The 16,538-nt window shown below is 39.5% G+C and overlaps 1 protein-coding gene across 1 annotated transcript; it reads left to right on the top strand.

Annotated features, from left to right (window-relative positions):
- Window positions 1-13,074, top strand: LOC137093724 (adenosine receptor A1-like). Its single transcript, XM_067458568.1, has 2 exons — window positions 1-332; window positions 11,650-13,074. The coding sequence occupies exons 1-2, from the start codon at window positions 1-3 to the stop codon at window positions 12,320-12,322; spliced, it is 1,005 nt and encodes a 334-aa protein (XP_067314669.1). The 3' UTR covers window positions 12,323-13,074.
- Window positions 13,075-16,538: the final 3,464 nt, after the last annotated feature.

The raw sequence follows: 16,538 nt of genomic DNA, 5'->3' as shown, positions 1-16,538 counted from the left end.
ATGTCTGATGGTGAGAAGGTGATCTACACTTCTCTGGAGGTGCTGATCGCTGTAGGTTGCTGCCTGGGGAACGGGCTGGTTATCTGGGCGGTTTGGTCGTGCCGTGCCCTGAGCCAGACCACGTTCTGCTTCATCGTGTCGCTGGCAGTGGCTGATTTTCTGGTGGGGATGGTAGCTGTGCCTTTCTCAGTGATAGTTGATGGACGGTTGAAGACGAGTTTCCACTGCTGCCTCTTCATCAGCTGTGTGGTCATCGTGTTGATCCAGGCCTCTGTTCACTCTCTGCTGGCCATCGCTGTGGACCGATACCTGCGCGTTTATAAGCCTCTCAGGTTAGTCATGTACTTTGTGCTTCATACTGTGAGCTAAATTGATCACGCTTTCTGATAAGGAGGAAATCAGCATTTCTCAGAGATGATGCGTGTATTTTATCATACCGAATACACTGCAAGCAAAATGATCTGCCAATGGGGTGAGAAAAATAATCTTATTTCTGATTGTGACAGATTATATAGTAAATGCATCTTGATTTAAGAATTTTTAGATATTTGGACTGGAAACAAAAAAAAATTACTAAGTAAGAAGAGCATTTTTTGCAGTTTAACATGCAACCTGAAATAAGAACTGACTTTCTGCTTTGCCTGATATTATCATTGCCATTGACCAAACGTTAAGCTGAGCAAAGATACTCCTAAATAAGGAATACTGGAGGTTGCATCTGAGTCATATTGCTCCCGATTGCTTCCAAAATTTGACATTAAAGGGTTAGTTCACCCAAAAATGACAATTTCATGTCGTTACTGGAAAAAATGCTTTTCTTACTTAGTATTTTTGTCTTGTTTCTAGTCCAAACATCTAAAAATTCTTAAAACAAAAAGTATTTACTAGACAAGCAAAAGTAATTGTCTTGTTTTGGGGGGAAATAACTCAAAATTAAGAGAGTTTTTGCTTAAACTAAGCAAAATAATATGCTAATGGGGTAAACTAAATACAGAAAACAAGATTATTGCTTACTGCATTGGCAGATTATTTTGCTTATTTTAAGCAAAAACTCCATGTTCAGCCTTTCATGGAAACGGTATTCTGGTGGCTGTGGCTCTTCCAGCAGGATAATGCTCCTGACACAAAGCACAAATGCTTCAGGAATGGTTTGAGGAGCTCAACAACCAGTTTGAGGCGTTGACTCGGCCTCCAAATTTCCCAGATCTCAATCCAATCGAGCATCTGTGGGATGAGCTCAACGGTCCATGAAGGCCCCACCTCGCAGCTTACAGGATTTAAAGGATCTGCTGCTAACATCTTGGTGCCAGATACCACAGCACACCTTCAGGAGTCTAGTGGAGTCCATGCCTCGACGGGTCATGTTATGCCTAATCGGTGCAAATATATAACGAAAATTATTCAACCCTCATTGCAAATCCGGTTTATTGACTGGATCAATAATGCTGTCTCTAAACCCCCTGAACAGAATCCCTCACAACAGCACAAATCTGCAAAACCAGTGTTGTCTCAAGCACACCTGATGCACCTGATAAGGAGCTTCATTAGTTTGAGCTAGAACACATAAAATATCTGAACCTGCGAGGTCTGTTGAGTGTGAAGTCACGTTTGACTGCATGTTAGAAATATGGCTAATTCAAAAGAATGGTCCACAAAGTAAAGAGAAGATATCATCGCTCTTCACATATAAGCAACAAGATACAAAAAGATAATGAAGGCGCTAAATGTGCAAATTCAGCATTAAAGGAACTGTGGTTTACACTACCTGGACAGGGCAGAAACAGGAAGCCATCAACAGCCGCACATTTCTGACAAATGCCGCAAATTTCTGAGAAATGCCCCCCCCCCCCCCCCCCCCCCCCGCAGCAAGACCTGGTGGCAAAGGCACTGAGGTTTTAAAGTAAGGCGAATATTAAATGCATGCCAGAACTTCAAGACTACACCACTACTGACCCAAAAGAAAAATCGCCTTCAACATGCTCAGTTATATAAATAATCCAGGAAGAAGAATGAAGCTGAAATTATACAGTTTAATTGGCTGTTTAAATTGCTTTAATCGGTGATGTTCGAGGGGTGCTTTGCATCCTCTGGCACTGGAAACCTGCAGGAAGGCAAAATGGATATATTGAAGTATCAGGAAATCCTAGGAGTAAGCAGCATGCCTTCAGTGAGGAAGCTGAAGTTTGGGCGTGATTGGAGCTTCAAACAGGGCTATAGATGCCTTTCCACTGTTGGGCCGGGCTGGGCTAATAACCTCAGACCTGTCGCACAGAGCCCAAAACCATACTGTTTCCACCATAGGGCAGTGGCGGCGCCAGGGGGGGGGCTAGGTGGTGCTGCAGCTCCCCCTATATTAGTCATAGCACCTGCCCAGCACCCCCAAGAAATGTCTGTAATTTTTTATATTCATATTTTAAAGTCATGTTTGAATATTCTCTCATGTTTTTAAAATAGGAATTAAATAATAATTTAAAATTATATATTAGTCTTAAATACATGAGGCCCAAACAGGTGATCATCTTTGGCCAATGGGCTCGGCGCCCGCGAACCTCTGAGCTTGTTTTTGATAGCGAGTTTTAGCAAAGTAAAATAACGTTACACCAAATTGGATCGTTTTTTGCTCCCTAAACGTCCACGTTCTGAGTCATATCCTGAAACGAGAAACGAGACTGTAAAGGTGCAGACACAACACTCGTCATCACAGAGCCTCAAGAACAAGAAAATTCCTGGGATGAACTTAAAGACAGAGAATCGGCGGCGGCGGTTTTCATTGAGGATGCTAACGTTACAGTCAGTCAGTGTTGCCAACTCTCACGAGATAAATAATCAACTGCAGCTTCAAAAACAAGCCCAACATTACTATATTATTATCAATATAATTTATGATCAACAATTTATCAATAAATGAGCCTGCTATTAAATTGAAACCTTTCAGAGTTTGAAAAGCAAAAACAGATGTGATATTACAAAATTATTCAAATTGCAATAAAGGCTGTGAACAGAAGAGGTTTGGAGATGGAAAAAGTGATGTGAAGGCTAATTATGGTAACCCATAGTCGGAGTTAGTGCACACATTAGCAGTGGTGAACATGCACACATTTTATTTTATTGTTTTATCATAGCCTGTAATAATAAATACATTGAGATTCTTCGGAATTAAAAAGTACATTATAAAAAAAATCTATTATTATCATTTTTTTTAAATCGGTAAATTAGGTGCCTCTCCTCCGTTTCCTCCGTCTCTGTACATGTCTTCTGGTTGTATTGTTTGTAAAACAAAAAATGTATTCGTCTATTTACGTCTACGAACTATCATTACGTGCATTTATAATGTCCCAGTCTATGGTCACATCACATGCTGCACGTTGAACGCGATTTTTCTTCAATGAGGAGCGAGGCGGGATGTATGAGGACGAATTGCAGTATCGTTGCATTGAATGGCCATTAGCTAGCTGTGAGAAGACCGTGTCAGCAATGTACTGGACAAAACAGCAACTATTAAGAAACAAAGTTGCTTGTCATATTTTCCTAACAAGCAAACACATTTTAAAAAATAAGCCCAAAAAAACGCAACCCACGACTCAAGATTTTTAACACGACTTGCCCAAAAAGAAGCCCAAAGTCCCGTAACACGCGGACTTGGCAACTATGGTTACGGTTTGAGCTGCAGGTGATATTAGCAACCAGAGAGCCCAGAATTATATAATATATAATATTAATTATATTTAATATTATATATATATAAGGCGGGTGTGTACGTATTAATTTAAACCAGGGTGGTCCAATGCGACTCCATAATGCCATAATGATGCCGCAAAATTCAAAGCACCTTCTCTTAAGTGTTAAGCATCCCCATAGCACCTGCAACAGAAAATCTCTGGAGCCGCCACTGCCATAGGGACAGAAGCTCCACAGCACTTCACTAAAACCCACTGTAACACACCCCTCTGGAACAACCTCACACACACACCCATCATTTCACCAACTAATGTAAGATCAGAAAACTAATCAGAAAGAAATTACAGGAAACTTGCGAGATAACAAAACTAACATGATAAAGCAGCCTTTGTTGGCATTTTTGTGGTTTACTCAATGATTTTAAACCGATCGTTGTTTTATCACTGTTTTGAATTCATTTGTGTCACGATTGCACATTAGTCACAGAAATAAAGTGGTATTTACTGTTATTTCACAAAAGAAAGAGGACACACTTATTCTGTTGTGTCTGTTTCTGTTTCTGTTTATTTGTAGTCACAGGAAAGTTTATAATCACATTTAGAAAGAAAAATACCACCGAAAATACGCATGAGGAGCTTTAGCGCTCTCTCCAGAGACAGTCGCAATACAGTCAGAGAAACAGAGGACAGAGTTGCTTTATTTTATGACATATGTGGAGCTAAGTAAGGGATAATGTCCACCCAGCCGGTTGTTATCGCAGAATAAACCCCTTCAGAGTGATCAGGACCCCGAGGCGAAACGGAGCGTCACTCTGAAGGGGTTTATTCTGCGATAACAACCGGCTGGGTGGACATTATCCCGCTTATTACACGGCTACTAGTCTCAAATAAATAATTATTAGACACAAAATATTGTCTCGAGAGTAAATATTTTATTAGCTCTTACGCAAAGCTTCCACGAAGAAAAACAGTTCCGTACTGCTTTAAGCCTTTATCTATTGCTGCTAAATGTTGAAAATGAATGCTGAAAGGGTTAGTTCACCCAAAAATGAAACCAAGCCTATGATTTACTCTCCCTCAAGTCATTATAGGTGTTTATGACATTCTTCTGTCAGACAAATACAATCAGAGTTATATTTAAAAAGTCCAGGCTAACGTTAATCCCAGCAGTAGTTGGAGCTGTTTTTGAAGTCCATAAAAAATGCAGCTGTCCGTCAAATAACGTGCTCCACACGACTCCGATGGGTTAATAGAGCCGTCTGATTCCAATCGATGCGTTTGTGTCAGAAAAATATCTATATTTAAAACGTTATAAAGGAAACCTGCCTTGAAGTCTTCCATTGTAACCCACGGCTGTTTAAGCCACAAGATGGCGCCAGCGTTAAGCACAGAAGTAGAACCGGTCAACATAACTCGTAGTACCCGGATGAGCGGGTGTTATCTGGAAATAACATACCACTGGAATGCGCGATTGACCAATCAGAATCAAGTATTTCACAGAGCCGTGTAATAAATATGGATATCAGATGGTCCGGTATAAAGAGACGAGACTAACAGATCAAATAAACACATGATTGTGATAGCCTATGATTTGTCCGGTTTCTTCAAGCGGTCGTATGTACCATGTTTACTATAGTAAAGCCTTTTGCACCACATATGAATATTTCTGCATCATACAGTGATTAGAATCCACATCAGATCACATACAGAAGTTATTCAAACACTCGCTGCTGTCTGAAAGTGAGTTGAGCTGAAAAGATGGTTAAAGTCTTTAATGCAGATGTTCTGGTGTATGAAATCATTCCGCGGCGCTGCCGTCTCCAGACTCTGCTAAACTCAGTGTCCGTATCCGCTCCTCAAGCCCGAGCTGGCCCACTTTGGATTAAGGTATTCGGTAGGCCAAAAACCCTGGCCGCTGGCCCCAACAAGGACCAATTAAGCCCCGGAAGTGACAGTGGAAACAGGATGCCATGACACACTAGCACGCCCACTTTTGGCCTGAAAAGCGGCTATTGATCCCAAGCATACCTCAAGTTCCCCAGAGTCTTGGTTACAGAAGAAGTCATCACAGTAACCTGACTCGAACCCTATAGAAAACCTCTGATGGGATTTGAAGAAAGCGGTCACAGCAATGCAGTTGCAATGGGGTTTGAATAATTTTGATTACAACTATATTCATTACAGAGCATCTATTTACACCAAGTGCAGATAGCAATCCTAGGCAAGCACTATTCACACTAGATCCGCCCAACAATGGCTGGTTGGGCCACACAAGATTAAAAAAGATGTGTGTTTTAGTGTCTTTAGTGGCGTAGACAGTAAATCGTAATGCTCAGGGAATTTGGTTTTGACGCGGGTTCGAATCCGCCTTTTGCCGAGCTCGCTCTTCTCCCTTTTCCCATCACATATCACATCGGAAAGGAAATGTTCTAAAAGTGGAAATAAAGTGCCTAACTGAATGTTTAATGATAGTAAACGTTTTTATTGGGTAGGGGTCGGTGTAGGAAGGGCTTTTATTGTCCCATTAAGGCATCTATTTAATAATTGTATTAAATATAATCGTCTACACTATTATTATTACATCCTGTTAATGTACAACAACACTGAGGTGCAAATATAATGTATCTGCCAGAATAAAGTATAGATAGCATCTAATTACTATTGATATATTGCAAAAGAACTGCTACTTTTACAAACCCGATTCCAAAAAAAGTTGGGAATGTCTGGGGACTGAGGAGACAAGTTGCTCAAGTTTAGGAATAGGAATATTGTCCCATTCTTGTCTAATATAGGCTTCTAGATGCTCTAGATGCTGTCTTAGGTCTTCTTTGTCACATCCTCCTCTTTATGATGCATCAAATGTTTTCTAATTGCGAAAGATCTGGACTGCAGGCTGGCCATTTCAGTGCCGGATCCTTCTTCTCCGCAGCCATGATGTTGTAATTGATGCAGGATGTGGTCTGGCATTGTCATGTTGGAAAATGCAAGGTCTGCCCTTAAAGAGATGCCGCCTGGATGGAGCAGATGTTGTTCTAGAACTTGTATATACCTTTCAGCATTGATGGTGCCTTTCCAGATGTGTAAGCTGCCCATGTCACACACACTCATTCAACCCCATATCATCAGAGATGCAGGCTTCTGAACATGAGAAACTCCTTTCTGATATTGCTCCACTATTGTTCGCCGCAGCATTCAATCAATCAATCAATCAACTTTATTTATATAGCGCTTTTACAATCACGATTGTGTCAAAGCAGCTTCACAGTGTCAAACAGGGTAATATTGCGACAAAATTAGATTTGGCTGTACAGCCGTACTGGAGAAAACAGTGATGTTATCAGCTTATTTTAATTTATCATATAGCGACAATGTTGGCAGATCAGTATTATAGTTTATAGAATTAAATAAGACCTAATTCATATATTTTATTTGTATAATAAGTTGAATAACTTTAATCATATTTTTAGTGTCCCCAACTGAGCAAGCCAAGCCAAAGGCGACAGTGGCAAGGAACCAAAACTCCATCGGGGCATGATGGAGAAAAATAAACCTTGGGAGAAACCAGACTCAGTCGGGGTGCCAGTTCTCCTCTGGCCTATTAACACACCGTGTAAGATTATTATTCTGGCAAATTTACAGGTCGGAAATCATATTAGATCGGATTATTCAAAATTTTCAGGGTATCACGGAAGAGACAGATTTATTTAGGATGGGGCGTCAATTACACAAGAGTATGAATACATGAAAGATCGGAATTATTGCGCCGAAGACGGGTTTTGAGCATGTCGTGCCAGTGAGGCAAATTCGGAGGAGACACCATTTGACACGGCTCAGCAGACACTCCAGGATGCGTTGGTCATGTCCAGGCAGGTCCACCATCCGATCCGGACAGGGCCCAGATCCGGGATAAACCTCGGGATAAACAGAGAGACTAACATTAGCGTAGATGTCACTCTTTTTATGATGTAACGAGTACATCAGGTGTTATGGGAAGTGTTCCCGGTTCCGGCTGACCTAGTTAATGCAGCCTAACAATCAGTCAATTGATCTGAATAATGAAAGTTAAAAATGTTCTATGTGTATGCCATAGTAAAGAGATGTGTTTTTAGTCTAGATTTAAACTGACAGAGTGTGTCTGCTTCCCGAACAATGCTAGGAAGACTATTCCACAATTTAGGAGCTAAATAGGAAAATGATCGACCGCCTGCAGTTGATTTAGATATTCTAGGTATTATCAACTGGCCAGAGTTTTGAGACCGCAATCGACGTGATGGGGTATAATGCGTTAAGAGCTCGCTTAAGTACTGGAGCTAAACTATTTAGTGCTTTGTAAGTAATAAGCAAGATTTTAAAATGTATGCGATGTTTAATAGGGAGCCAGTGCAGTGTTGACAGAACTGGACTAATATGATCATACTTCCTGGTTCTAGTAAGAACTCGAGCTGCTGCATTTTGGACTAGCTGGAGTTTGTTTATTAAGCGAGCAGGGCAACCACCCAGTAGAGCATTACAATAATCTAGCCTTGAGCTCATGAACGCATGTACTAACTGTTCAGCATTTTGCATTGAAAGCATGTGCCGTAATTTAGATATATTTTTAAGATGATAGAATGCGGTTTTACAGATGCTAGAAACGTGGCTTTCAAATGAAAGATTGGTATCAAAGAGCACACCCAGGTTCCTCACTGACGACGAGGGCTTGACAGAGCAGTCATCAAGTGTTAGACAGTATTCTCGGTTACTACTTGTGGAGCTTTTCTGTCCAATAATTAAAAATTCAGTTTTATCTGAATTAAGTTGCAGAAAATTACTATTCATCCAATTTTTTATATCAGCTATGCATTCTGTTAATCTTGTGAATTGGTAGGTTTCGTCAGGGCGTGAGGAAATATAGAGCTGAGTATCGTCAGCATAACAATGAAAACTAACGCCATGCTTCCTAATGATATCTCCCAGTGGTAGCATATACAGGGTGAAAAGCAGCGGTCCTAACACTGAGCCTTGCGGTACCCCATACTGAACTTGTGATCGGTGTGACATCTCTTCATTTACTGCTACAAACTGATAACGGTCAGATAAGTACGATTTAAACCATGCCAAAGCAGTTCCACTAACGCCAACATAATTTTCGATTCTATTCAGAAGAATATTGTGATCGATAGTATCAAATGCAGCGCTAAGATCGAGTAACACTAATAGAGAGATACAACCACGATCAGATGATAAGAGTAAATCATTTGTAACTCTAATTAGAGCAGTCTCAGTGCTATGATACGGTCTAAATCCTGACTGGAAATCCTCACATATACCATTTCTTTCTAAAAAAGAACATAATTGTGAAGACACGGCCTTTTCTAGTATTTTTGATAGAAACGGTAGATTCGAGATTGGCCTGTAATTGACTAATTCTTTAGGATCAAGTTGTGTTTTTTTAATAAGTGGTTTAATTATAGCCAACTTAAAAGTTTTCGGTACATATCCTAATGTCAAAGATGAATTAATGATATTAAGCAGAGGATCTATGACCTCTGGAAGTATCTCTTTTAATAGCCTAGTCGGTATAGGGTCAAGCATACATGTTGTTGATTTTGATGATTTTACAAGTTTAGCCAGTTCTTCTCCTCCTATAGCAGTGAATGAGTGTAATTTTTCCTCAGTGACACTACAGCGCTCTGTCTGAAGTGATACTGTAATAGACGGCTGCATGGTTATAATTTTATTCCTAATATTATCAATCTTACTAGTAAAGAAGTTCATAAAGTCATTACTGCTGTGTTGTTTACAAACATCAGAAGCTGAAGCTTTATTTTTCGATAATTTAGCCACTGTATCGAATAAATACTTAGGGTTGTGTTTGTTTTCTTCTAAAAGAGATGAGAAATAAGCAGATCTAGCAGTTTTTATGGCCTTTCTGTATGCAATCATGCTCTCTTTCCACAAATTGCGAAAAACCTCTAGTTTTGTTTTCTTCCATCTGCGCTCCATTTTTCTGGCTGCTGTTTTAAGGGCCCGAGTGTGCTCGTTGTACCACGGCGTTGGATTATTTGCTTTAATCTTCTTTAAGCGCCGGGGAGCAACTATGTCTAAAGTGCTAGTAAGGAGAGAGTCAATAGTTTCGGTTGCAGCATCAAGTTCATCTTGGCTATCTGTAATGCTGAGGAGATGGAACTGATGAGGAAGATTATGTACAAAGCAATCTTTAGTCGCAGCGGTTATCGTCCTGCCATATTTGAAGCGAGGGGATGGCTTTGCAGCCTTAGGTAAATTAAGTATACATGATATTAGGTAATGATCTGAGATGTCATCGCTCTGCTGCAGAATTTGAACAGTATCAACATTTATTCCATGTGACATTATTAGATCTAAAGTATGATTAAGGCGATGAGTGGGTCCTGATACGTGTTGTCTAACTCCAATAGAGTTTAGAATGTCTCTAAATGCCAATCCCAATGCGTCTTTTTCATTGTCTACGTGGATATTAAAATCCCCAACAATTAGTACTTTATCTACAGCTAATACTAACTCCGATACAAAACCAGCACTTTCTTTGATAAAGTCTGTATTGTGCCCTGGTGGCCTGTATACAGTAGCCAACACAAATGTCAGAAGGGATTTATCATTTACACTACACAGCGTTACATAAAGCACCAAAACTTCAAAGGAATTATATTTGAAACTAGACTTCTGAGTAATACTGAAAATATTATTATAAATTACAGCCACACCTCCCCCTTTACCTTTCAGACGTGGCTCATGTTTGTAACAATAATCTCGGGGGGTGCACTCATTTAAAGTAATGTAATCATCAGGTTTTAACCAGGTTTCTGTCAAACACAGCACATCTAAGTTATGATCTATAATCATATCATTGACAACAAGCGTTTTTGGCGAAAGGGATCGAATATTCAGCAACCCAAGCTTTATCAATTGTTCATCCATATTATATCTGTTGTTTATTTGTTGGACATCAATTAAATTTTTACTGTTGAATGGTTTTGATGGTTTTTTGTATTTACTAATTCGGGGAACAGACACAGTCTCTATGTGATAATATCTAGGTGAAAGAGTCTCTATGTGCTGGGATTTAGCTGACTTTGGTGACGTGAGACAGCTAGCAGACGGTTGGTTTAGCCAGTTTGTCTGCTTCCTGACCTGGGCCCCAGTGAGTCAAGGTTTAGCTCTAAGACTATGTGCCAAATTACTAGAGAGAAGAGCAGCACCCGCCCAGGAGCATTGGGGGAATTGGTGATCCCCTGCCCATCTTGACTTCTGAGAGACACTGCCACTCTGAGAGGCTCTTTTTATACCCAATCATGTTGCCATTTGACCTAATAAGTTGCAAATTGGTCCTCCAGCTGTTCCTTATATGTACACCTTTAGGGGTACAACAGCTTGTCATTGGGGCAGTACCCTTAAAAAGGACATCTTTGTCCCTTTTTCCTCCTAAAAGGTTCATGTTAGTACCTTTGAGTACAAATGTGTACCTTAAGGTACTACTATGAACCTTTTTGTGGTAAAAATGGTACAAAGTTGTCCTTTTAAGGGTACTGCTGTAAGCTGTTGTACCCCTACATACTGTGAGTACATTTAACTTTTCCGGCTTCTTACTGCTACCTGTCCCAACTTTTTTGGAATGTGTATCTCTCATGAAATCCAAAATGAGCCAATATTTGGCATGACATTTAAAAATGTCTCACTTTCAACATTTGATATGCTATCTATATTCTATTCTGAATAAAATATAAGTTTATGTTTTTTGTAAATTATTGCATTCCTTTTTTATTCACATTTTCTATAGTGTCCCAACTTTTTTAGAATGGGGTTTGTATCTGGTTAAAACAGAATGTATCAGTTTCACTTAGTAAATAGCATCTATTACAATTTTCCCTCAAATAGCTGCTGCTTATACATAAATGCATCTATGCACAGTACTTTTGAAGATATATAAACGCAATTTCTCATTGAATTTCAGGTACAGAGGGTCGGTGAAAAAGCAGCATTTGTGGGCCGCGGTCACTGTATGTTGGCTCTCAGCTTCTATAATAGGCTTCATCCCCATGTTCGGATGGCACAACGAAGACACCACAACAAGAGAAAACTCCACTATTACATGCCATTTCATCACAGTTATAAGCATGTCATACATGGTCAACTTCAACTTCCTCGCTTGCATCCTGCCACCCACCCTCATCATGATGGCCCTGTACTTGTTCCTCTTTAATATGATATCTAAACAGCTGAGAAATGGAGTCGGGCGGCCTGTGGAGTCCAGGTCGTTTTACCGTAAGGAGCGGAGACTGGCCAATTCTCTGGCTCTGGTGCTGGTCCTGTTTGCCATTAGTTGTCTCCCGCTGCAAATAATTAACACGCTGGTGTATTACACGAGTGTAAAAGTGCCCACTGTCGCCTTTCACATCGGCATCCTCCTCTCTCACGCCAACTCCGCCGTTAACCCCATAGTGTACGCTTTTAAGGTCCCTAAGATTAAGATGGCATATAAAAGCATCTTGACAAAGCTGACAAGCACGGAGCAGAAGGAAGACCAGAGCAGTCAAAATCTGGCAAGCAGCAACTCGAACAGCACCGCCAGGTGTACCATGAAAATAAACCCACAGGTGGTTTTAGCCACCAATCAGGACGGTTAGCACGAGTCTGTTCATGCACAAAATTAGAGCTCAATTGTACAATTTTCCAGCAGTGGTTTTGTGTTGTTTCACTGTTGATTTTGATCTTTTTTTTCTGGTGAAAGAACAGCTTAAATGAAGAAGAAAGCCAGAATATTAAATGTCACAAATGTATATTTAATTTTTAGATAAGGTAAAAAATGGGAAAAAGCACTTCTTGTGTTTTTGCCTCAAATTTTCATGGCTGTAACTCAAGAAGTATTAATTACACTCACCTAAAGGATTATTAGGAACACCTGTTCAAATTCTCATTTATGAAATTATCTAATCAACCAATCACATGGCAGTTGCTTCAGCGCATTTAGGGGTGTGGTCCTGGTCAAGACAATCTCTTGAACTCCAAACTGAATGTCAGAATGGGAAAGAAAGGTGATTTGAGCAGTTTTGAGCGTGGCATGGTTGTTGGTGCCAGACGGGCCGGTCTGAGTATTTCACAATCTGCTCAGTTACTGGGATTTTCACACACAACCATTTCTAGGGTTTACAAAGAATGGTGTGAAAAGGGAAAAACATCCAGTATGTGGCAGTCCTGTGGGCGAAAATGCCTTGTTGATGCTCGAGGTCAGAGGAGAATGGGCCGACTGATTCAAGCTGATAGAAGAGCAACTTTGACTGAAATAACCACTCGTTACAACCGAGGTATGCAGCAAAGCATTTGTGAAGCCACAACACACACAACCTTGAGGCGGATGGGCTACACCAGCAGAAGACACCACCGGGCACCACTCATCTCCACTACAAATAGGAAAAAGAGGCGACAATTTGCACAAGCTCACCAAAATTGGACAGTTGAAGACTGGAAAAATGTTGCCTGGTCTGATGAGTCTCGATTTCTGTTGAGACATTCAGATGGTAGAGTCAGGCGTAAACAGAATGAGAACACAGGGTGTTGGTTAAAACACCAACACCCTGATGAAGGCCTATGGGCCGATACGCGTTGGTGTTTTAATGTTTTAGCCCTACCATTAAAGGCTTTTTTACTTTTTGCATCCTATTGAGTGCCTGGACTTGGATTTTTTCCAAATTTGTTTTCTAGTATTAGTATGGTGTTCCTAATAATCCTTTAGTTAAGTGTATATCATAATATTCTTTTAGATTCTGTCTCTCAACAAACTTTCCTTTTGGTATCTTGATTTTAAAGTCCCTTGATGGTTCAATCCCAGAGATATGGAGATCATAATGTGGCTCCATGAGTAAATTGGTCAATTGTACACATTTTCAGTGGGCAAAGTGGGCAAATAATGTTAAAAAATGGAAATGCATCTAGTTTTTAATCAACACATTTGCATGTCTGCTAAAAAGGTTGCATGGCTGTTAACGCAAAAAGTATCAAAGATATCTTAATAAAGCTTTCTAGATTATAAATATTAATAAATATTTCTTCATAGATATGGGTATCGCACTGTTCAAATTGGTGGGTTCAAAAACCAAATGTGGGTAACTTTTCAAACTTTTCCCATTTATTTAACAGTGGAATTTGCATTAAAAACTACATTACCCATGATGCAGTTCAGAAACTCCACCAATCAGAGAGTCGCGGCAAGCAAATTACAAAATCTGGTAATATTTGTGTGTATATACAGTGTATATATATATATTTGCAATAAACTTACTGGCAACTTTAAATGGGTAGTTTTATTTTTCTCCTTCATTTTTAATTGAAGGCTTTAATATTTTAACAACGCTTTAATTGTCTTATTTTTAAATGCTTTTTTGCTTCAACTAAATGTTTGTAATGTTGTGATTCGCCTAGTTGCTGGTTGGTTTAGTTCAGGGCTTATAAAACTTTAATAAAGATTATTTTCTGTTGTGAAATTCTTATGGAACCAAAGCCATTGAAAAAGTGGTTGGGCACAAATGCACTCTGTAATACTAATGTCTTTATATTTTGTACTAAACAAGTGTGTTGGAAGGGCTGCTGCTGCATAGTTTGTGCTGTTTACATTTACATTTATCCATTTAGCAGACGCTTCTATCCAAAGCAACTTACAACTCAGGAGTACAGGAAGCGATCCGTCAAGAAGAGGCAAAGAAACGCAAAAAGTGCCTCAAATACCAAGATTTGTACACTACTCAGAGTAGCAAAAACCAGAAAAGGGAAGAAGAAAAAATAAATAGAGGAGGAAGAGGTTTTTTTTTTAAATGTAAGATTAAGTGCTCATGGAAGAGATGAGTTTTTACCTGTCTTTTGAATGAAGCGAGTGATTCTGTTGTGCGTATGGAGGAGGGAAGATCGTTCCACCAACCAGGAACAATGAAAGAAAAAGTCCTGGAGAGGGATTTCATGGCTCTCTGTGATAGTACCACAAGCCTCCTCTCATTAGCGGAGCGAAGGCTTCTGGTGGGGGTGTAGACTCGTAGGAGTGAGTTGAAGTATGCGGGTGCTGAGCTTGTGGAAGATCCATAAGCAAGAGTCAGGGCTTTGAATTTGATCCGGGCAGCGAGTGGTAGCCGATGCAGAGAGATGAATAGAGGTGTGACATGAGCCCTTTTGGGCTCATTGAATACAAGACGTGCCGCAGCATTCTGGATCATTTGCAGCAGTTTGATTGCACAGGATAATTTTTAATAATTATTTGAATTTATACCTGTTATTACGCTGTGCCCACATTGGACCAGCGGTTTGGATGGAAACTAATGGTAACGATAAATAAATATCGTGAAATAAATGTTTGATTTGATCATTGAAATCCATCCAATATCTGCAGCTCTGATCTCTAGATATTGACCTCGGTCATAAAAAACAAAAAACAACAACAAAAAAAAACACTGGTTGTAAGAATTCAGAGACAAATAATACATGTTCCTGTGAAAGAGGAAGAGAAACTGACATTTTAAGCATGCAAAGGTTTTTTTTCATAAAGTGCAACCGCATGTCAGAGCATCCATATCCTTCCTTCATAATATTTAAAGACTCAACCACACAACAATGCAAATCCTGTCATCATTTACTCACCCTCATGTCGTTCAAAACCCATATGGCTTTATTCTTCTGTGAAAGAGGACATTTAGGGGAGCGTCCATGCAGAATGTTCCTTTTCATAATAGCGTCTGAGCTCTGAAATTGACAAAAACATTAAGAAATAAAAATCCTTACAATTACAATAGGGTTTCAGCCCTATGGGCTTGAACCCCTAAAAATCTCACCAATGCATTTTAAGTATCTAGGATATCTTGCTTGTGATTAAACCTTTCATGCATAGAGGTCACTGCACTGGAAAACTATTCAAAAAACAGCTCTTGCATGGGTTTTCATGGCATAGTTGCACATTAACCCCTACAGTGGACTCTAGTGCATCATCCATACATTGCCACCAAGTGCCAAGCCTTTGTATAGGGAATTTGTCTATGGAAAGCCAAGATGATGCCAAGTTGCTGTGGAATATTTATCCATTCCTTCTATCCAGGTAAAAAAAAAAAACATCTAATAGTCATATCATGAGGAGGAAATTCTGATTAATCATCCGTCCACTAAAATGGGCATCATGCATCACAGCTATAATTCATAATGTTTTTTTTTGTTTTTTTTTGCTGTAAATATATGTTATTAGATTGCAATTGGCAGTAAATTCTGATTACATAATGCACATTACTTCTAATGCGGTACTTTACTTGTTACATTAGAAAAGTAATCTGATTACGTTTTGCATGCCACTTGTAATGCATTACTTTACTCGTTACATTAGAAAAGTAATCTGATTACGTTTTGCATGCCACTTGTAATGCATTACTTTACTCGTTACATTAGAAAAGTAATCTGATTACGTTTTGCATGCCACTTGTAATGCATTACTTTACTCGTTACATCAGATAAGTTATTTGATTACATTTTGCATGTTACATGCAATGCGTTACTTTACTCATTACAGCAGAAAAATAATCTGATGATGTTTTGCACATTACTTGTAATGCGTTACTTAACTTGTTAAATTAGAAAAGTAATCTGATTACATAATGCATGTTGCTTGTAATAAGTTACTTTACTCGTTACACGATAAAAGTATTTTATTATGTTATGCAAATTACCTGTACCTTTTTTGTTACATCAAAAAATAATCTGATTACGTAATCCCCAACACTGCTCATTTCAGATGAGATTTGAAATTTGAGTCTGAGGTTTTCTCAGAGGAGAGCTAAGGCCCCGTCCACACGAAGCCAGCGCTTTCCCAATCCAATC

This window comes from Pseudorasbora parva, chromosome 12 (genome assembly GCF_024679245.1).
Source record: "Pseudorasbora parva isolate DD20220531a chromosome 12, ASM2467924v1, whole genome shotgun sequence".
In the NCBI taxonomy this organism is placed as follows: domain Eukaryota; kingdom Metazoa; phylum Chordata; class Actinopteri; order Cypriniformes; family Gobionidae; genus Pseudorasbora; species Pseudorasbora parva.
Note: the sequence above shows the minus strand (reverse complement) of the source record. Positions and strands in the feature narration are given on the sequence as shown.